The sequence below is a fragment of the Muntiacus reevesi genome, chromosome 1, assembly GCF_963930625.1.
Source record: "Muntiacus reevesi chromosome 1, mMunRee1.1, whole genome shotgun sequence".
Taxonomy (NCBI): Eukaryota; Metazoa; Chordata; class Mammalia; order Artiodactyla; family Cervidae; genus Muntiacus; species Muntiacus reevesi.
This window is the reverse complement of record NC_089249.1, coordinates 266,227,091-266,251,054: the sequence shown is the minus strand read 5'-3', so window position 1 is coordinate 266,251,054 and position 23,964 is coordinate 266,227,091. Positions and strand designations below refer to the sequence as shown.

Sequence of the window (23,964 nt, the reverse complement as noted above, 5' to 3'; positions counted from 1 at the left end):
TAAAATTCCTATAATATTCTTTTAAGTTACATAATATTTACATAAGTAATTTCAAGTACAGGAATTTTCATAATGAAAAAATGTAGAAAAATATTTATGGTCATGAGAAGTTATTCATGATACACTGTTAAAAAAGTTTCTAAAACAATATATATATATATAATTCTATTTAAAGAATAAACCTAACCTGTAAATGCTTCAACAGATGTATATTTGTGCAGAGAAAGTGCTAGGTTGGAAACAAAATATTACAGGAATTCCTTGTGTTGGGATTATAGCTATTTTCCTTAAATGTAATTTATTATTCAATTACTCTGTATGTTGTACATGTTCTGTAGTTGATGTGTATTTCTTACATAATGAAAAAATTTTCTTCAAAGTTAACATATGTGACCATAATCCTAATAAATGCAAAACTAAACAATTTAATAATTATAGGAAAACTTTAAAATTAAAAATAGAAATAGCTATGGAAAAGTAAATTCCTTCCATTTAATGATTTTGCCTGCATTAGCTAAATAATTCCTCTAATTTGTCACTTGTTTTTCTTTTTTAAGCTTAGAAACAATCAGAAAACTGAAACAACATGAAAATAGATTTAAAAAATGCTGCCTGCTAATAAAAAACTCAGTACTGTTTATAGAAAATACTTATATCTCAAGCTATTTTTCCTGAATTAATAAATTTTGCTTTAAATATTAGGTTGGTATAAAAGTAATTGCAGGTTCAGACTGTGAATTTTAAATCATTATAACTAGGCTTAAACACATCTTTATTAATCAAAATAGAAACCATTACAATCAACACATTTTTGCCAATGAGAAATAAATTTGTTTATTCCTATAGCATAAAAATTCGTGCTTCAGAATTTGAGCAACTCTCGGAAATCATTTTCTGCCTCCAGCTGCTTATGCAAGCATTTTCCCTGCAAAAACTTGTCAAGATGCTTGAAGACGTGGTAGTCAGTGAGAGGTCAGGTGCACATGGCAGATGATGCAAAATTTTATAGCCCAATCATTCAACTTTTGAAGCACTGGTTGCACGACGTGCGGTTGGCCACTGTTGGGCAGAAGAACTGGACCCTTTCTATTGACCAATGCTGGCTGCAGGCACTGCAGTTTTCAGTGCATCTCACTGATTTGCTGAGCTTACTTCTCAGATCTAATGGTTTCGCCAGGATTCAGAAAGCTGGAGTGGATCTGACAGTGGGCATCAAACCACCAAACAGTGACCATGACCTTTTCTTGGTGCAAGTTTGGTTTGGGAAGTACTTTGGAGCTTCTTCTCAGTTTTAACCACTGCACTGGTCATTGCTAGTTGACAGATAAGATCCACACTTCGTTGCACGTCACTATCCGATGGATAAATGGCTCACTGTTGTATAGAATAAGATGACACATCAAAATGACAGTTTTTTTGATTTTCGGTCAGCTCATGAGGCACTCACTTATCAAGCCTTTCACCTTTCCAACTCACTTCAAATGCTGAACGACCATAGAAAGGTTGATGTCGAGTTCTTTGGCAACTTCTTGTGTAGATGTAAGAGGATCAGCTTTGATGATGGCTCCCAGCTGGTCACTACACTCCTCATTTTCAAGGCTCTCATCTCCTTTGCAAAACTTTTCGAACCATCACTGCCCTGTAGGTTCATTAGCAGTTTCTGGGCCAAAGGTGTTGTTGATGTTGACAGTTGTTTCCATTGCTTTATGACCCATTTTGAATGCAAATAAAAAATCACTTGAATTTGCTTTTTGTCTAACATCATTTCCCTAGTCTAAAATAAATATAAAATAAACAGCAAGTAATTTGTCTTTAGCCAAAAAAAAAAGACACATAAAGCAGGAAATGAGCATTAAAATGTAAGTACAACATAACTACATTTATTTAAGAATATATTCCAATATCAAACAGCAAAGTTCAACAAAGCAAAAAACCACAATTACTTTTGTACCAACCTAATATGTTTGTTTTTATAAATGATCCATAGGTGATCATGACAAAGTACTTACAGAGAATCATTTAGAGACAAATATTTATGTAGTAGAAGAAATGAGACACCTAAGAGGAGTGTTTCCAGAGGGACACAACATTATGAACAACTAGCATTGAAAAGAGATGTTGTAACTCAGGAAAGCAACCAATGCTGTAAATGCAACTTAAGCTTCTACATACAGGCAGTTTCTGTAACACACCATGTCAAAGGGAAGTGAGGTGAAATGAGGAAACCTGGGTTTTACTAGTATATTCCAAGTTGCCTTGACAGGTCACTGCGTTTCTATAGCAACTGTTAATTTTCTACAAAATGAGGTAGATGATATCTCTGCAGCCCCTTACCCTTGCCTCTACCCAAGGCAACTTTATGAATGTTGGAAAAAAATAAATACTCTCTTAGGTATGGTTCTGTTGAAAAGGTACATTAACAACTAAAAACAGTCTATGCCTGCTGGAAAGAAAGGAAGATACACAAGCTTGGCTGAAAATATTCTTAAAACTAGACTTGTTTCCTCCTCAAAAGCTATAAAATCACTCAGGAACACAGAAGTGAGTACTATTAGTATTAAAGATGAAAATTGTGATTGTATCAAATGAAAATGGAAAATCCAATGAGTTTGGCCAGCCCTATTTTAAAAAAAAAAGTATACTAAGAACGTCTACAACATCACTTCAACTATTCCTTGTTACAACATAAAAATCTTTTCATCTTAGTTTTCAAAAGATATATGTTGTTAATTAATTACAGGAAAAGAGCCAGACTCTATTTTCCTATAGTCAAAATAGAAAATAGTCCTAAAAAGACATGGGGTAGGGAGATAGCCTTTGAAGATTATCTAAACATTTTCAGTTTTATGGTTACCTGGTATCCACTCTTCTTTGTACACCTTCATATATCTTTTACTATATCTTTCAATATCTAGAAAAAGAAAAGATAGAAAAAAAGAATTTTAAAATAATTGAAAAAACCAGGTAACATCTTTTATTTCCAAAACAGGGAGTTTCCTACATTTGTACACAATGTTTTCCTGGACACATACTGAACAGAGTAATACATGTCTAGGGAAGTGGCCGGAAGCACCTGAGAATAAATGGCTGGGGGCGAGTGGAGACCTAAACCCTAATTAAAGTTCTCAGTATCAGATAATCTGAATCATCTCTGAGAATGTTCACAAAAGCCCAAAGGCAAGTCAGGAAGCCACTTACACAAAAAGTCAGGGGTGGGGGAACGGGGGGAGGGCTGTGTATCTTTTTTCTTCTTGTGACACTGGCCTCTAGCTCCCAAGTTTTAATCTTGTGTAACTGGGAGGTATTAAGTACCTAAGTGAGGATGGAGGGCTGTTTCTTTCCAGCTAGTCTTCTCAGGGAGACACTTTTCACAACCCATTGGGGAAGACAGTGGGGAAAAGGATAGGAGGAGGCGAGGCTGGAGATTCAACCAGTCCATCCTAAAGGAAATCAACCCTGAATATTCACTGGAAGGACTGATGCTAAAGCTGAAGCTCCAATACTTTGGCCACCGGATGCAAACAGTCAACTCACTGCAAAAGACCCTGATGCTGGGAAAGACTGAGGGCAGGAGGAGACAGAGGATGAGACGGTTGGATGGCATCACAATGAGCTACCACTTTATACCCAGTTGGATGGCTAGAACCAATAATAAGTGTTAACAAGGCTGTGGAGAAACAGGAACCCTCATACACTGTAGGTGATATAAAATGGTGCAACCACTTTGGAAAATAGTTGGCAGTTTCTCAAAATGTAAAATAAAAACTTGTCATCTGACCCTAGATATACAACAAAAGTGACATGGTACACAGAAACACATACGTGAATGTTTATAGTAGCATTACTCATGAAAACCCCACTGAAGAAGTGACCCAAATGTCCATCAACTGATGAATGAACAAAATGTGGTATATACATATAATGGAATATTATTCAACCATAAAAAGTAATGAAACACTGATACATGCTTTACTATATATGACCCCGAGACCACTCTGCTAAATGAAAGACATCAGTCACAAAAGAATACACATTAAGATTCCATTTATATGAAATGTCTAAAACAGACAAAGCAGATTACAGGGTGCCAAGGGCTGAGGCAGGGAGGGGACAATAGGGATTGATCCTAAAGGGTATGGGAGTCTCTTTTCAGGATGATGAACCAATTCTATAAATTAGATGGTACTGTTGGCACAATTTTGTGAGTACACTCAAAGGGACTGAACTGTATGCTGTAAAAAGTAAATTTTATATATCTGGATTTTTATCTCAATAAGGCTTCCCTGGTGGCTTTGATGGTAAAGAATCTGCCTGCAAAGTGGGAAACCTGGGTTCAGTCCCTGGATTGGGAAGATCTCCTGGAGAAGGGAATGACAACCCACTCCAGGATACTCCTGCCTGGAGAATCCAATGGACAGAGGAGCCTAGAGGTTATGGGCTACAGTCCATGGGGTCACAAAGAGTCAGACACAACTGAGTGATTAACACTTTCTTTCACTATCTCAATAAAGCTGTTATTTAAAAAGAAAGAAAAGTAATTATTGGGAATTTTAATAAGCATTAAGTAAACTGAAACTTATATTCCACTATTTTCTTGGTTTTGAAGGTATATTTACCCAAAATGAGCAACATCCTTTGAATATAGCTAAGTGTGCATCAACTGTGCATTGTGAGTTTGTCATGTGCAAACCATAAATATAAGTATTTCATATATCCTGATTCTGGATTTCAAATAAATCTTTAATAAATTCTAACATATGACTTCTGGCTTTTCTCATACCTATGCCACCCAAGGATTCTAGATTACGAATACATTTCTATTAACATGATCTAGCTTACCATTATGTCCAATTCTTCTTGTACTTGCACCATCAAAAAGTAATGCTTTAAAAAACTTTTATGGCTCACACTTCTGTTGAAGAGAGGATGGCCCAGCCATTGTCATTATTAAATATATCATTACCAATTAATATGATCAATCCAATAAATTGTTTCACTTCTACATAATCTATTTCCTTTCAGTCATCTTTGTCTTTGCCTTTGCTTTCAGCAGCTGTCTAGTTAGTTACAAATATTTGGTACATAAAAACCAACAAAAAAGAAAAAAAATATGGTCACATGTCATTTTAGCAAATGGAATTTTCCATGTTCCTACCACAAAATATTATATGATGAGGTCCGTTTCAAAGATTAACTGTGAGAACACCATATTTCCTTTTCATTCTTTGAGAGACACTGTTTACTTATTGATTCATAACTTTGAGAAAATTTATCTAGGATACTGTCATCTGGAGACTCAGTGTGAGACTTTCCTTATACCACCAATTCCACCAGTGGGAGGGTAACAGGCAGGAAGGCCAGGGGTCTCCAAATGGAGGAAATAGGCTGCAAGTGTCAGACATTTTCATCTTGTTTAAGCAGCAGGAGGAAACAAACTAGGGATAATTTTTTCCTTCTCTATTCAAATTTAAAGGAAGGTTTCTCTTAAAATACTGTGTTGCCATGATACCTGGTTTCACCTGAAACTAACTATTCTCAAACCTTGAGTTAACCAATATATTTCTCTTATGGAATGTTTGTCTTAAGCTATGTCAATGTACTATGCATTTACCCCAGACTCTGTCTTCAAGTCGGTTCTGCCTAATGGCTCAGAACCTACTTGACAAACCACTATGTTATACTCAGATATTGTTCCCCTAATCTATGTAAATGAAACTATTTATATGGTAATCTTCCCTTCTACAAGATTCAAGTCAATCCTTTTATGGCCTGGGATGAATCATCTGGTGCCAAGATTATTCCAAAATGCATCTTATAGATGAGGGGCCTGGTGCCATTCTGAGTTTTAAGACATTCCTTTCTTTGCATTAACAGACTGCTAGTGACTACGTGACATCCAGCTGAAGACTAGTAGGGGGGGTGCTCTTTCTGCCCTCTTCTGATGCCTATGTCAGAAGCTTTCTCTATCTCCTTGATACTTTAATAAAACTTTATTACACAAAAGCTCTGAGCCATCTAGCCTTGTCTCTGGCCCCAGATTGAATTCGTCTCCTCCGTAGGCCAAGAATCATGGCATCTTATCGTTAAGCAACAACCTTTCACCAGCATTATTAGAATTCAAGGGGCTCCTTTCTATCTCTTTGCATTCCTCTTCTGATTTGTCTAGTAACTGAAACATCCTTCTCTGCCAATTTTCCTCTCTGCAGTTACGGGTAGAAAATGAAAATTTCTGAATTCTAAATTGTATTCTATGAAAGCTAAACAAAACCAAAACAACTATACAGACAAGAGTCTCTCCAGAATTATTCTATATCATCTTAAAAATTAATGTTATACTTTAGCCAACACAATAAAAAAATTAAAGGATGATGTAACAGTGATGATTTGTTTCAGTATTGCATGATGCTTCTATGAAATTTCATCATTCTTCCATTTTTTATATTTTAGTCTTTTCTAGCATAGTAGAGGCTAACTGATGAAAAATGATGAAATAATATCTATGATGATAAAGCAGAAAAATGTTTCAAGATGCAAGAAAAGTAAGATCACTGAAATTCCAAAATGTACTTTAGATTTACAAAAGGGTCCAATGGGCCAATACAGGTAATGCTAAGACAAAATAACTTTTCTTCTCTTTTAAAGCAGGTTCTCTTTGTTCCTTGGAAGATCTCTATGAAAAAATACGTTATGAATATCAATCATTACATATAGTAAGAAATGCTCCAAAAAAGAAACTAAAAAATTAAAATGAGGTCTCATGGGCCATGACCATATAGTGAGAGTTAATAAACCAAACAAACTGCATTCATTCAATAAGAGACCTTGTGGTCATAATGTAGGTAGAGGCACGATTTCCATTAAGTTCTGAAGTTCTGAAAATGGCTTACAGAACCATCACCACTGTCACTCCTGTTTCTAGCTCTGAGGACCCCAGTGGCTCAGGAACCTGAGCTGGGAACCACTGGACCAGATGTTCTCTATGTACCTTTGGAGCTAAAACTCATTAAAATAATAATATTCATTGATTTTTTTCCTCTTTATTACAAAAATAAAACATTTCACTGTAGAGAAAACACCAATCACTTCTATAATTCTACCTCAGGACACTATAAATAACCCTGGAACACCTAACAACATGAAAAATGTTTATTCTGGGCCCTTGGTTCTTTGTGAAAAATCTCAATGCCCCTGAGCCACCAGGCACTTGATTATCAGCAAGAGATTTCCTACCCTATCTCTTCAAGTCTCTAGAGATGTAGCTCTTTACATTGTTAGTCTGTAAGACACTCTGTCCTAAAGCACACAGGAAGTCAGTGATGGGGAAAGGGTAGTGAAGATATGGTGATGGAACACTCCCTACCATTGGCCTCCTATGACAGTTGTGTACTTCTGTTCAGTCCGGTCAATTCTTTCCCACTCATGGTGTGTATACATACACACTATTAGTATGTGTATATACACATGCATAATGTGTATCTACAGTATATATTATACTAACCTGTATCCACATATATATGTATATGTTGTTGTTGTTTAGTCACTAAGTCATGTCCAACTCTTTTGCAACCCATGGACTCTAGTCCACCAGGATCCTCTGTCCATGGGATTTGCCAGGCAAATATACTGGAAAGGCTGCCATTTCCTTCTCCAGGAGATCTTCCCAACCCAGGGATGGAAACCAGGTCTTCTTCATTGGCAGGTGGATTCTTTACCATTGAGCCACCAGGAAAGACCATATATGTATATATGCATGTGTATATATATATATGTACATATATGTGTATATGTATATATACATATGTATGTATATATGTATATATACATACCATATATGTATATACTGTATTAACCACAGTTGTTTTTTTTTTAATAAAATATTACATCAGGAAAGAGAGGTAAACATGAGTATATTCGAAGAGAATATACTTGGATCAGTTTGGAAAATTCTATGCAAGAGTTTTCTTCTAAAACAGTAGCAAATGATTCCTTATATTTTTAAATACTTCATTAAGCAGTTATAAAAGGTAAAGAGCCTTTTGACCCATGTATAAGACAGTCACTCCCAGAAATCAGAAACAAAATTATGTTCCTGGTCTAAATGACTCAAATAAATGTCTTCATGGTATGATATACTTTTAAATTAGATATGTACTTTACTAACAGTTACATTTGGTTAAGTATGTATGCCCCAAAGTCTAGAGACTAATTTTAAAAAGGCTAAAGTATACCCTACACTATTATTTTTTCAATAAAAATGGATATTTATTAGTTCATTTAATCTTACTTATTTAAATCTCTAAAATGAGCTTTAATTTCATTTTTAAACTCAGATAAAAGCATGTGACAATCATGAAAGTAAAAAAAATTCAGTACTTCGGAGGTAAAATGTCAAATCATTTATGATATAACTTCAAGCAGCTTTCTTTTGAAAAATTAAATAAACCTGTTTAAAATGCTTCTTACAATTATAAGCACATGTGGTATTACTATATAAGACTTCCTTTTTGATTCTTATCTAATTCTAAGTCTTTTAGAAAGAGGGAAAGGGTATGCATTTTTAATACTAATGGAATGAGATGACACTATAGGAGTTTCTCATGTTTTAATGATGTTGTTTTGAGAACTCAAGGATGATATCGATCTCTCTAATTTCAACATTCAAGGGCAGAAACTGAAAATCAATATAGTTCTACTGTGCTAAATAACTACTCAGGAATGTGTTCCCTTCGTCTGAAACCACTTCACTTTCAGTCTGAGACTGTCAAGCCTTCTTCAGCTACAATTTCTCCTCTCTGTCCTTGGCATAATGAATGAATACATCTTTTACATTTTATATTTGATATAAATGGTGAGCCAAAATATAGTCAAGGCTTTCAAAAATTTTAACCAAAATATTAAATGAACAGAGACCTGCTTCAAAGATTTATGTACAAGGATAAAAATCACAGCATTATACATATGAGCAAAAAACCTAAAAACAATCTTAAATCTAACAGCAGGGACTAGTTACAATGAATAATGTTATAGCCACACAATGGACTACCATGCAGTCATCAAAAATCATATATTCTAAGAATAAGTGAATAAAACAGGTAACTAATAAGGACCTACTGTATAGCATAGGGAACTTTACTCAGTATTCTGTATACAGGGACAGACTCTAAAACACAGTGGATATACGTCTAACTGATTCATTTGCTGTAGAGCAGAACCTAACACAACATTGTACACCAACTATACTCCAATACAGATTAATTAAAAAAAAAAAGAATATGTGACAATGCTAATACTATTCTACTGAGTAAAAAAGGACAAAGTAACATGAATCCAATTTTGTAAAAGGATATACACATAGAAGAAAAATTTGGAATATATAATATCAGTAGTAGTTCTCTAGACATAAGGAATAAAGGTGATTTTTTTTTTTTTCCCCCACTCTGCACAGCATGTGGGATCTTAGTTCCCTGACCAGGGGTCAAACCCATGCCTCCTGCATTGGACTGCATTGGAAGCGCTGAGCCTTAACCACTGAACCACCAGGGAAGTTCCAGGGTGATTTTCACTTTCTTAATATTTCTGTTTTCATAAATTTCACTGAACATATAACACTTTTATTTTGAAAGGTAATCTTAAAAGTATCAAAAAGTTTAAAATATACTTTCCGCTAAATCAACACAAATATGCTTCTTCAAGGTAGTTGATAATTTCTGACTAAATCAAATCAATCAGCATTAAAGATCATATATCTCACGGTGAAACACTACTTTATCTGTAGACAGTGAATCACATAATCGGAGTCCAATACGCACCTTGTTTTTCTTCAGGTGTTTCTACAAAATAAGGCATTCTTTTCACAGTTTCTCTTAACTCTTGTTTCAAGGCAAGCACATAATCTTCACTCTCTCCTGTTTTTAGTGGCACTGGCTTGTAGTCTGTATCCTGTTTACATTAAGAGGCAATTTTTTTCAAAATAAATGAAACATTTTAATATCCCTTCTGTCTATGTTCTGAAAAAATGTCAGTTTTATTGAAAAACCATATTTTATAGGCATTAAGTTTTACCACCAACTTAAAATATTTTGAGCTTTTATTATCAATTAAACCTTTCCACCCATCTCCTATTTTGTTCTTACTTTATACGTAGAAAAGATACTTAATTTTCCTACTTGCCTAACTTTTCTACTGATCACACCAACAGTCATTTGCTATATGGTCTGATGACTGTGATTCTGATTCTGTATTTTAAAAATCAAAGCACCCAGATAAAAGCAGCTGCTTTAGTCTCCTATTATGGTGGTTTCCTGTTAGCCATGGTGGTATTAGTAGGAGCAGTAGCATTAAAAAAAAGTAGTAGCAGCTACTATTTAACAAGTGGTTACTACAACCTGGATGTACTCAATATTAAGAACCCATGAATTCATCTAAAGTATCAATAATTCCCCTTTTATAGTGAGGAAGCTGAGACGTGAATAATCTGTAAGTCTATACAACACAAAAGTGGCAAAGCAGAAATTTTAACCTATTATCTTCAATTGTTAAGAATTACATGTATACACACATATGTATTATGGATGCATATATATTTATAATACAACAGAAGATACCATGATGAACTAGTCAAACTTTCTGCCTGTGTGGAACTTATACTCTAGGGGAGAAAAATAAGTAAACAAATGAGGTAATACACAATTTCAGATAGTGATAAGTGACAGAAGGACTAAAGCCAGGAAGAGGAAAGAATGACCGACAGTCCATGGAGATTGCAAATGGCTGGTCTATCCAGTGAGCATGCATGATCTCTTGGGTGAGTTATCTTTGAGCAGAAGTCTGGATAAGAATATGAAGCCATCCATACAAAGAAATGGGGGGACCAATGGCTCTAGTAGGGGAAACTAACAGGGGAAAATGTCTAAGGGAAAAAGGAGACCACCACGGCTAAGGAATGAGGATAGTGGTGGGAAAGCGGTCAGAGAGATAGAAGAAAACCAGATCAGACAGACCTTTTAGCCAGGAATAAATTTTATTTCCTGTTGAAAACAATAGTATGTACTAATATTCCCAAGCTTTAGAAGTAATCTCACACATGAAGAAGAGCTTGTTTTAAAAGGAAATCAATATAAAGTGACACTATGTCTATACCTGAGATATTTACCTTTGTTTTTAGGCTGCACTGAATATCAGAAAGGCAAAATATCAAGGGTAAAAAAGTAGACACTCCCCATGTGAGATGTTCTAGATCCCAAGAACATCTGTTCAGCATCCTCTACTTATATAAATCTTTCAACAAAGGATGTTTCCTTTTGAAAGAGGGAAAAGATTCCTGGAAGGAGTATTTGGTTATTTATGACTTTTTCATATTTTGCACCACAGCACATGTGCATCTGGAAATGTAAGCTTAAGTTTTAAACTAAATATAAAGTCAAGCATTTGATTAAAAATTATATCAATTAAGTTTACAGCATAATTAAATTTAAAAGCAATACTAAATGTAGTAGAAATGCTTATATTTTGAAAAACAGTAACAAAATTAAAATTTACTCTAATAAAATAAGGAAATAAGCAAAAAAAAATAAAAAGGCCAAGTGGTATACTAGGGAGCAAAATTAAATTCTATAGATAAAAGATGAGAATAAAGTTATTAAGTGAAGGTCTGGCAAAATGGGAAGTGAGGACCACTATAAAATCTAACTTTACTTTTAAAGATATTATTGAATATATTATATTATATTCAATACTTTTTATAATACAATATATTATACAATATTGTAATATATTATACAATATAGTACAATATAATACAAATATTATATTCAATACTTTTAAAAATAATATTGAAATATATCAATAACAGTATTATAAGATACAAGAATTGAAAGAAAAATTCTTGGTCACAAAATACTGAATTTATTCAGGGAAAAAATATATATAGTTTTTTGCATTTTAAGAAAGCAATCTGAAAATTAGAAATGTTTCAGAAAACAACAGTGGAAATATTTAAATTAAAGGTAAGTGACCATCTCTTTTACTTTCTTACAGTTTAGGATATCATAATGATATCATATATTCAAGTCTTATACAGTATTTAAATTCTCTCTGAAACATGAGAAGCACCCTGTGAGAATTTTGATGTTCATGTACTTACAGGAAATAGTGGGGGTGGTTTCAATACGACATCAGGTAACTTTTCACCTCTGCTAAATCCAACAGCTTCAATGTTAAATGTATAAGCAGCACGTCCTCTTCCTTTATTCCCAGCCATTGGAACTAGTTATACCAGAAAAAGCAGACAAATTAAGACACTATTAATGTTTAGATTTCATGGGACTGCAAGAAAAATGAAAGCAAAATATACTCCACCCCTTAAGTAGCATGGCTCATTTAAAACACTTCTGGAAAGCAAAACTTGTAAAGAAACAAATACGGGATAAACTGATTTCTAAACATGTCCTTAGTAAAGTAATGCTCAAAATTCTCCAAGCCAGGCTTCAGCAATACATGAACCGTGAAATTCCAGATGTTCAAGCTGGCTTTAGAAAAGGCAGAGGAACCAGAGATCAAATTGCCAACATCCGCTGGATCATCAAAAAAGCAAGAAAGTTCCAGAAAAATATCTATGTCTGCTTTATTGACTATGCCAAAGACTTTGACGGTGTGGATCACAATAAACTGTGGAAAATTCTGAAAGAGATGGGAATACCAGACCACCTGACCTGCCTCTTGAGAAACCTATATGCAGGTCAGGAAGCAACAGTTAGAAATGGACATGAAACAACAGACTGGTTCCAAATAGGAAAAGGAGTATGCCAAGGCTGTATATTGTCACCCTGCTTATTTAACTTATATGCAGAGTACATCATGAGAAACGCTGGGCTGGAAGAAGCACAAGCTGGAATCAAGATTGCCAGGAGAAATATCAATAACCTCAGATGTGCAGATGACACCACCCTTACGGCAGAAAGTGAAGAGGAACTGAAAAGCCTTTTGAAGAAAGTGAAAGAGAAGAGTGAAAAAGTTGGCTTAAAGCCCAGCATTCAGAAAACTAAGATCACGGCATCTGGTCCCATCACTTCATGGGAAATAGACTGGGAAACAGTGGAAACAGTGGCAGACTTTATTTTTTGGGGCTCCAAAATCACTGCAGATGGTGACTGCAGCCATGAAATTAAAAGACGCTTACTCCTTGGAAGGAAAGTTATGACCAACCTAGATAGCATATTTAAAAGCAGAGACATTACTTTGCCAACAAAGGCTAGTCTAGTCAAGGCTATGTTTTTTCCAGTGGTCATGTATGGATGTGAGAGTTGGACTGTGAAGAAAGCTGAGCGCCGAAGAATTGATGCTTCTGAACTGCGGTGTTGGTGAAGACTCTTGAAAGTCCCTTGGGCTGCAAGGAGATCCAACCAGTCCATCCTAAAGGAGATCAGTCCTGGGTGTTCATTGGAAGGACTGATGCTGAAGCTGAAACTCCAATACTTTGGCCACCTCATGCCAAGAGTTGACTCATTGGAAAAGACCCTGATGCTGGGAGGGATTGAGGGCAGGAGGAGAAGGGGACAACAGAGGATGAGATGGTTGGATGGCATCAGTGACTTGATGGACATGAGTTTGGGGGGACTCCAGGAGTTGGTGATGGACAGGGAGGCCTGGCGTGCTACGATTCATGGGGTCGCAAAGAGTCAGACACGACTCAGCAACTGAACTGAACTGAATTGAAACATGTCCTACTTAGTCATGCTTGGAAGGTATGGTGATGATGCTCTCAACGACCTCACACAGACTCTGGCTGGAGGGCTGACGCTGGGGTTTCTTTGCGATGCTGCCGCAACCACTGTGCGGTCAGCTGGTGCAGCTGGTGCAACCACTATGTGGTTCTGCAATGGGATCTCAGATATGCGTTAAAAATGTGGACCAGTAAGGGCTGTGCTGATGAACGGGGACACCTTGTTTTCCAAATCAGCTCGAAGTCTATCAACAGTCATACATACTTTAAAGGTTTAAATGATTTATTTATCCCAAAATCTGAGTGTCAGAAAGAATCCTTGAGATCTAGTCCAAAGTCCTCCTTTTAGAAATGGGAATGGACTCTTAAGACTTTGAACAGGTCTGTCCAAGCAGAAAAAAATGTTAAAGATAAATCTGTACTCTGTAACTTTAGTGATAAAGTTACCGTTATTAGAGAACAATATCATTCTTAAGTCCTATACTGAATCTCTGAGTCATCTGAAACATGATTACTCTATATAGTTGATGCTTGAACAACATGGCGTTAGGGGCACTGACCACCCCATGCAGTCAAAAATCCGTGTATAATGTTACAGTCAACCCTCTGAATCCATGGTTCTCTATTCTCAAATTCAACTAACCTCAGTTTGTGTAGTGTTAGTCTTCCACTGGAAAAAAAATCCACATATTAAGAGGATCCACGTAATTCAAACTGTGTTGTTCAGAGTCAACTGTAGTGTGAAAACAGGATTCCTACACTAGGGCCCTTTCACTGTAACTCACTGGACTGTAGTGAGGACTGTAATGCACATTCTTTAAATCTTTCTCCCAATGATGATACCGAGTATCATTCAACTCTCTAAGTCCAAGAAAGCAAGAATAGGTCCTCCATACCACTGTAACAGTCACCTCCCTTTTCTCCCTAACCATTTATGTGTTGAGGAAACCAGGTCACTATCCGCTACATGCTTCTTCAACTTCAACCCTAAGGCATGTGCAGATTACTCAGAAATCTTGTCAAAAAGCAGAATCTGAACCAGCTGGCCAAGGATGAGGCCTGAAGATCAGCATTTCTAACAAGCTCTCTGAAGACAGCAGTGTTACTGGTTTGCAGACCACACTTTGAGAGTAGGAGGGGTGGACAATTTTACATACTGTGGATTTCAATGATTGTGTACACAAGACGTGGTTTAACACATTCCTCTACTCCCTGTACTTTCTGTAAACAGATGGACTAGAGGCTTACTCAAATTTGGCTTTGATTTTTTACAAAAATACTCAAAAGAGATGTTGTCTTTCCTACTGCATCAAAAGAGATGCTGTTTTTCCTACTGCATCACACGATGCATATGAAGTCTCTTTCAGGGGTGTTCTCTGGTCATTGGGGTCATGTCCTGTCAGTCTGTTTTTGTCCAGTAGAAAGTTGAAAAAAAAAAGTCCAAAGATAAGTGAACCCATGTAATTCAAATTTGTGTTGTTTGGAGTCAACTGTAATGTGAAATCAGCTTTCACTTAATGATTTTTAAAAATGCAAGTATTGATGATCATATCCTAGATACACAAGTTCACTACAGATTATAATGTGGTGATAAATAAATTTTATCATTTCTTTCTTAACTAGAATCTCACCAGTAATCAATTCCCCTCATCTACTAGTTACTGTGAAATACAATTTATATAGAAAAGACACTTATTTTAATATCCAGTTGTCCACACTAAGAGAGGGAAATATACAAATGGCCTTGTTTCAATTGCTGAGTCACTAAAACATACGCTGAGCCTGTAGAAAGCAGGTCTTCCAAATATGAAAATTGCTGAGCACTGGAAAGACTGACGCTGAATCTGAAACTCCAATACTTTGGCCACCGGATGCGAAATGCCAACTCATTGGAAAAGACCTGATGCTGGGAAAGATCGAAGGCAGGAGGAGAAGGGGTCCACAGAGGATGATGCAGTTGGATGGCAAGAGTGGACTAGCGTTTGAGCAAACTCCAGGAGATGGTGAAGGACAGGGAAGCCTGGCAAGCTGCAGTCCATGGTATTGCAAAGAGCTGGACGTGACTGAGTAACTGAACAAGAACTCACACCTTCACTCTGAGGAAAACCCACCTAAAAAGAGAGTATATCAGCTGTCATTACTTGATGGAGTATCTCCTGAGAACTATCGAATTCTGTTGACTCTAAAGTTTCATATTTATTAAGAAACCTTTGGGTGTATAAACTTGATTATCATTAGTGAATGTACTGCCCTTGGCAGAAAAATCAATCCTAACTCTAGAGACACCCTTAATAATTACACGGCATTCTGGCCTAGAAATCCATTTCTTTCTAGTTTGGTTATCATGAGTCAGTTCTCCTATATCTGGAGAAGTTGCTGAATTCATTCTCTTCTCCTGCATAACTGGGAGGCAATGGCTGGACTCTGGTAACAGTCTCTTGGCAAAACAGACTCACAAGTTGTGGCCTAAGCTTCACTGTTTGAATCCCTTGAAATCCCTTAAGTTGATTAAGCCATTTCTGTGGTCCTTTTTCATCCTGCTAAGGTTCTTGAATGAAGAGTTTTTTTATTTTTTTTTAATCAGCTTTCCCCATTTTCTCATTATCAAAATCATCCTCTACTTCATGTGGGCCAATTTCATTCAGTTAACACTGAGCATTCCAGGCATTCAGAGAGCACTCAGCAAAACCAAGTCTCTGCCTTCACAGCTTATGTTTCGGTGGATGAACAACCATAAGTATGTAACGTAATGTTATGTGCTCCTGCAGTGGGCTGAATTATGTCCTCCCCCAACCCCCGTACCTGTGAATATGACCTTCCTTGTTTGTAAATAAAGTCTTTGGAGATGTAATCAAATTAACATGAGGTCATAGGAGATTGGGCTTCCCTGGTAGCTCAGTTGGTAAAGAATCCTCTTACAATGCAAGAAACCCCGGTTCAATTCCTGGGTTGGAAAGATCCTCTGGAGAAGGGATAGGCTACCCACTCCAGTATTCTTGGGCTTCCCTTGTGGCTCAGCTGGTAAAGAATCCACCTGCAAAGGAGGAGACCTGGGTTTGATCCCTGGGTTGGGAAGATCCCCTGGAGAAAGGAAAGGCTAGCCACTCCAGTTTTCTGGCCTGGAGAATTCCATGGGCTGTACAGTCCATGGGGTCACAAAGAGTTGGATACGACTGAGAGACTTTCACTTTCACTTCACTTTGATACAAGATAAGGGGGAGCCCTCTCCTACTGACTGGCGTCCTTATAACGAGGGTGCTTGGGCAGAGAGAGGCACCCGGGGGAAACACTGCGTGAAGGTGGGAGCGCAGACTGGAGTGCCGTAGCTGCAACCCAGCAACACCGAGGAGCGCCAGGAACCACCCGAAGCTGGAAGAGACGCACTGAACAGATTCTCCCTCAGAGCCCCCAGAGGGAACAAGCTCCGCTGATACCTTGATTTCAGATTTCTGGCTCTAAAAATGAGAGAATAAATTTCTATTGTTTTTCAGTCAACCAGTTTGTGGCAGCCATAGGAATCAATACAGCTCTGAAGAAAAATAAATCATAGTAAGGGGGTAAAGAATAACAAAGAGGTGCAGTACTGACTTTTTCACACAAGTGCAATCTTTCTGCGGACAATAAACCGGAGTGGTGTGCTGTAGAGGGCCTCAGAGCTTTAAGGTGGAGGAAGGAGTTGAAGATGGCTATGGATAGAAGGCAGAACAGGGGCAGGAGAGGAAGGCCCAAGATGCAGTGTCTGAGGAGCAAGAAGCTCATGCAGGTGAGAAGCAAGGAGAGGCTGACAAAGGCCAGCTCTTGTGGAGCCCTGTGTGAGCTGTGGCAAAAGCTTTGACTTTTATCTTACTGTGATGGGAACAATACTCAGGCAGATGCTGAAGTGCAAAGGCCCGTAACAGTCCTCAGTGGCAAAATCCACTGGATTTTCCCCCTTGTTCACGCTCTTGGACGTCAAAAGCATGCTGTTGCTGTTCAGCTGCTCAGTCATGTCTGACTCTGTGCAACCCCATGCACTGCAGCATGCCAGGCTTCCCTGTCCGTCACCATCTCCCGGAGTTTGCTCACACTCATGTCCATTGAGTCAGTGATGCCATCCAACCATCTCACCCTCTGTCGTCCCCTTCTCCTTCTTCCTTCAATCTTTCCCAGCATTAGGGTCTTTTCCAATGAATCAGCTCTTCACATCAAGTGGTCAAAGTATTGAAGCTCCAGCATCAGCCCTTCCAATGAATATGCAGGGTTGACTTCATTTAGGACTGACTGGTTTGATCTTCTTAGTGTCCAAGAGACTCTCAAGAGTCTTCTCCAGCACCACAGTTCAAAAGCATCAATTCTTTGGTGCTCAGCCTTCTTTATGGTCCTACTCTCACATCTGCATATGACTACTGAAAAAACTATAGCTTTAACTATATGAACTTTTGTTGGCAAAGTGATGTCTCAGCTTTTTAATATGCTGCCTAGATTTGTCATAGCTTTCCTTCCAAGGAGCAAGCGTCTTTTAATTTCATGGCTGCAGTCACTGTCCACAGTGATTTTGGAGCCCAAGAAAATAAAATCTGCCACCGTTTCCATTGTTTCCCCATCTGTTTGCCATGAAGTGATGGAACTGGTATATCCAAGGCATACCACTCATTATTGCCTCCATCCTTATGAAACTGTCTATTCTCCAGGCTTTAGTCTGATCACAGGTTCTTTTAACTCAAGACCAGTTTTTGTCTATTTCTCTTCTTAAAACTTCCTAAATATGGATTTCCTTAAGGTTCAATCTATAGCTCTGCTCCTTATCTTTGGAAAAAATACCCCCTCTCAGGATTTGATAATGTCCTCCACACAGCTACCTCTACCATTAACCTTTGTTCTGAATTTCATCCTATTTTTTTACTACCAAAAGAGTATTTGGACAGTACCTTAAACTCAGGGCTTCCCTGGCAGCTCAATGGTAAAGAATCTACCTGCCAATGCAGGAGATGGGTTGGGATCTCTGGGTTGGGAAGATTCCCTGTGAGAAAGAAATGGTAACCCACTCCAGTATTCTTGCCTGGGAAGTCCCAAAGGCAGAGGAGCCTGGCGGGCTATCGTCCATAGGGTTGCAAACCAACTGGACACAATTTAGAGACTAAACAACAACAATCTTAACTGAAAATACTGAGATCATCTTTCTATAGTAACTTGCTCGCTTTTCATATAGAATGTCCCTATTTTTATCCACAGTATGCTATTTCCCCAATCACCAATATTTGAAGTTTTGGAGTCAGTCAGGATTGATTTATCATTCTGTTTCAACCCTCCATCAGAATCAATCATCTGTCTTCAAAATGTCCCTTCCTTTCCATTTTCTCTACCACAATTCAGTTCAGCTTCTTTCCACCTCACTTTTGATGGCTGCAGATTTTGTAGTATCCCCTGTTCTTCCTGTTTATTTTATTCTCTCACACTATTCATTCTAAAGCATAGTTCTGATTAAATGCTTCTCTTCTCTTCCCTTCCCTCTTGGGTAGATAATTAAGTCCAAACTCGCTATTCCAAGTATTGAGAGCCCTTTTATGATGGTTGCACTGACTGGCCTGGAATCATTTCTTGTCTAGCACTTACTCCACTGGAAACCACTTCCTCCTTGTCTGGCTGCATCCCTTTCCACCTTAAGATCCAGTTTAACTTGCTCAACATCACCACTGTCAGTTCATCCCACCTTGCTTTTGGAAAGATTCTCCTGTTAAAATACATGGATTTTCAAAAACTGAGGTGATACATGTTGCTGCTTTCTTCAATTCTGGAAGAAATATGGACAATGCCTCTTTTGGGAAAAGAATCTTTTCCACCAGAGTTTCACTTCCATTTTTTTGTTTCTTCAAATGTTTTAACACCAGAAATCTTATATCCCCCATTGTTTAGCAGCATACTCTGTATACAGCAACAGTTTCATAATCAATGTTGTTTCCTAATTTATTGACTTATGGTTGATTTGGACTGGAATGCAAAAGTAGGAAGTCAAGAGATACCTGGAGGAACAGGCGAATTTGTCCTTGGAGTACAAAATGAAATGGGGCAAAGGCTAACAGAGCTTTTCAAAGAGAACGCACTGGTCATAGCAAACACCCTCTTCCGAGAACTCAAGAGAAGACTCTACACATGGACATCACTAGATGGTCAACACCGAAATCAGATTGATTATATTCTTTGCAGCCAAAGATGGAGAAGCTCTATACAGTCAGCAAAAACAAGACCGGGAACTGATTGTGGCTCAGATCATGAATTCCTTATTGCAAAATTCAGGCTTCAGTTGAATAAAGTAGGGAAAACCATTAGACCATTCAGGTATGACCTAAATTAAATCCCTTATGATTATACAGTGGAAGTGACAAATAGATTCAAATAGATCTGCTAGACTGCCTGAAGAACTATGGATGGAGGTTTGAAGAACTATGGATGAAGGTTTGGGACACTGTACAGGAAGCAGTGATGAAGACCATCCCCAAGATAAAGAAATGCAAAAAGGCAAAACTGTTTTCTGAGGAGGCCTTAGAAATAGCTAAGAAAAGAGGAGAAGTCAAAGGCAAAGGAGAAAAGGAAAGATATACGCATTTGAATGCAGAGTTCCAAGGGACAGCAAGGAGAGATAAGAAAGCCTTCTTCAGTGATCAATGCAAAGAACAGAGGAAAATAATAGAATGGGAAAGACTCATCAAGAGATTTCATCAAGAAAATCAGAGCTACCAAGGGAACATTTCATGCAAAGATGGGCTCAATAAAGGACAGAAATGGCAGGGACCCAACAGAAGTAGAAGATATTAAGAAAAGGTGGCAAGAATACACAGAAGAACTATACAAAAAAGATATTCAGGACCCAGATAACCACAATGGTGTGATCATTCACCTAAAGCCAGACATCCTGGAATGCAAAGTCAAGTGGGCCATCACTATGAACAAAGCTAGTGGAGGTGATGGAATTCCAGTTAAGCTATTTCAAATCCTAAAAGATGATGCTGTGAAAGTGCTGCACTCAACAGGCCAACAAATTTGGAAACTAGCAGCGGCCACAGGACTGGAAAAGGTCAGTTTTCATTCCAATCCCAAAGAAAGGCAATGCCAAAGAATGTTCAAACTACTGCACAATATAACTCATCTCACACGCTAATAAAGTAATGCTCAAAATTCTCCAAGTCAGGCTTCAACGGTGCATGAACCGTGAACTTCCAGATGTCCAAGCTGGATTTAGAAAGGCAGAGGAACCAGAGATCAAATTGCCAACATCCACTGGATCATCGAAAAAGCGAGAGAGTTCCAGAAAAATATCTATTTCTGCTTTATTGATTATGCCACAGCCTTTGTGTGGATCACATCAAACTGGAAAATTCTGAAAGAGATGGGAATACCAGACCATCTGACCTGCCTCTTGAGAAATCTTATGCAGGTCAGGAAGCAACAGTTAGAACTGGACATGGAACAACAGACTGGTTCCAAATAGGAAAAGGAGTGCGTCAAGGTTTTATATTGTCACTCTGCTTATTTAACTTATGTGCAGTGTGCATCATCAGAAACGTTGGGCTGGAGGAAGCACAAGCTGGAATTGAGACTGCTGGGAGAAATATCAATAACCTCAGATATGCAGATGACACCACACTTATGGCAAAAAGTGAAGAACTAAAGAGCCTCTTGATGAAAGTGAAAGAGGAGAGTCAAAAAGTTGGCTTAAAACTCAACATTCAGAAAAATAAGATCATGACATCTGGTCCCATCACTTCATAGCAAATAGATGGAGAAACAGTGGCAGACTTTATTTTTTTTGGGCTCCAAACTCACTGCAGATGGTGAATGCAGCCATGCAATTAAAAAATGCTTGTTCCTTGAAAGAAAAGCTATTACAAACCTAGACAGCATATTAAAAAACAGAGACATTACTTTGCCAACAAAGGTCCATCTAGTCAAGGCAAGGGTTTTTCCAGAAGTCATGTATGGATATGAGAGTTGGACTATAAAGAAAGCTGAGCGCCAAAGAATTGATGCTTTTGAACTGTGGTGTTGGAGAAGACTCTTGAGAGTCCCTTGGATTGGAAGGATCAAACCAGCCAATCCTATAGGAAATCAGCCCTGAATATTCATTGGAAGGACTGATACTGAAGCTGAAACTCCAATACTTTGGCCACCTGATGCGAAGAAATGACTTACTAGAAAAGACCCTGATGCTGGGAAAGATGGAAGGCAGGAGAAGGTGACGACAAAGGATGAGATGGTTGGATGACATCACCGACTCAATGGACATGAGTTTGAGCAAACTCCAGGAGTTGGTAAAGGACAGGGAAGCATGGTGTGCTGCAGTCCACAGGGTTGCAAAAGAATCAGACACGACTAAGCCAGTGAACTGAACTAATGGTAACTAATTAACCCACAGAAATACAACTTATTCAGCCCACTATTAAGAATTTTTATTTTTGTTTGTTATCTTCTGGAAGTGGTTTGGGACCTGACTGTACACTGGAATCATCAGGACATTTAAACAAACAACAACATAAAGAAAAAGAAAAACCCTCAAACACCACCCCAGAACAATGAAATCAGAATCTGCAGAGGTAGGATTTAGGCAGTAGGACTTTTTAAAGCATCCCAGGAGACTCCAATGTGTAATGGAAATTAAGAACCATGGCTTCAGACTGAACTTCCCATTATATAGGAAAGTGAGGCACTGAAAGGTCAATGGGGTGCTTAAAGACAGAGCTAATTCCTAACAAAGTCAGGACTGGGTTAAAAGTTCAGGTTATCTTTCCATTGTCCTTATATTTACATTAGGCTGCCTGTAGCACACTTCGAGGTTAGCTGAAGACCTTTCAAATCCCAGCAACATCTTTACAATGAACTGAAATAGTGAAGGCAAAATAGATTGGATTGAAAGACGTAAAATCAGATGTACTACCCTTCCTTTTTGGCATGCCTCCTGAAAATTCGTATTCAAAATTGTTCTGAGAGAGCTTCATGGGTGCAGTTCAAGCACCCAGGAGCTGACCTGCGAAAGCCTATGTTAATTAATAACAGAAACAACCTTGCGGCAGGATCTCTGAAGCTCCTCCTCACCCTAACATTTTGTGAGTGATAATTGTGGCTTAACTGTGCTGTCCTTCACGTCTCACAAGGTTAAGTTTCCTGCACATATTACTTAGGTGAATAATACACAAACAGATACAAGCAGACATGGAAGCTAGGAGAGGCACTGAAAGCCAGGTCACAGTATCTTTCCTGATGAATGACACCTAAATTACCCTAATTAGAAACTAATAGTCATGCTGACCTTGTCTCCATCTCCCTTGATCCCCTCATCTAACCATAGAAGACAATCAGCTCTGTGTCCCTTCTTACAAGTTTGCCTTTCTTTACTTCTGCCTTGGTTCAGGGCTTCACCATCTCTTGACTGGATCTCTAATACAGAACAAGTAAACTTCTCATGGCCGCCTATGCATACTCAATCGCTTAGTCATGTCTGACTCTTCACAACCCCATGGACTGTAGCCCTCCAGGTGCCTCTGTCCATGGAATTTCCTAGGCAAGAATACTGGAGTGGGTTACCATTTCCTCCTCCAGGGGATCTTCCTGGCCCAGGGATTGAAGCCACGTCTCTCTGCATTGGCAGGCAGATTTTTTTTACCACTTATCCACCTGGGAAGCCCCTCTAAAGGCTAGACTCATCCTTTCAACCCATTCTCCAGTCATCTTTCTTGAACACAAACCTCAATGTATCACCCCTCTTAACTAACAGAGCTTTGGGGTCTAACTTTCCACCTCTTGCATACTGTACCACCCTCCCACCCCAGCTCTGCTACTGCTGCTGAGTCACTTCAGTCGTGTCCAACTCTGTGCGACCCCATCCTTGGGATTCTCCAGGCAAGAACACTGGAGTGGGTTGCCATTTCCTTCACCAATGCATAAAAGTGAAAAGTGAAAGTGAAGTCGCTCAGTCATGTCCGACTCTTCGTGACCCCATGGACTGCAGCCTACCAGGCTCCTCTGTCCATGGGATTTTCCAGGCAAGAGTACTGGAGTGGGGTGCCATTGCCTTCTCCCACCCCAGCTCTAACCACTCCCAATTCTGCTATTCCAGCTGTCGCATGTTGCGCTCCTTCTGCTTGGAATGCCACGCCCACCTGACCAAGCCCCATCATCACTGAAAATACCATGCAAATACTACTTCTCTTCTACCATTTCCTCCACCCTAAGTGGGGGCAGACCTATCTCTTTCTTGTTTCCCAAGTACTATA

General features: G+C 38.4%; 1 protein-coding gene across 5 annotated transcripts in view; it reads right to left on the bottom strand.

Annotated features, from left to right (window-relative positions):
• The window catches only part of POLR3G (RNA polymerase III subunit G), a 47,253-nt gene that overhangs the window by 21,187 nt on the left and 2,102 nt on the right, over nt 1–23,964 (bottom strand). For all 5 annotated transcript variants that reach the window (XM_065938215.1, XM_065938806.1, XM_065939622.1 and 2 more), the window contains exons 2-4: nt 12,143–12,264; nt 9,810–9,939; nt 2,855–2,911 (exon numbers count right to left, since the gene is read on the bottom strand). In XM_065938215.1, coding sequence (XP_065794287.1) covers nt 2,855–2,911; nt 9,810–9,939; nt 12,143–12,259 — 304 coding nt within the window. In that variant the 5' untranslated portion in view covers nt 12,260–12,264. The remainder of the gene's footprint in view (nt 1–2,854; nt 2,912–9,809; nt 9,940–12,142; nt 12,265–23,964) is intronic.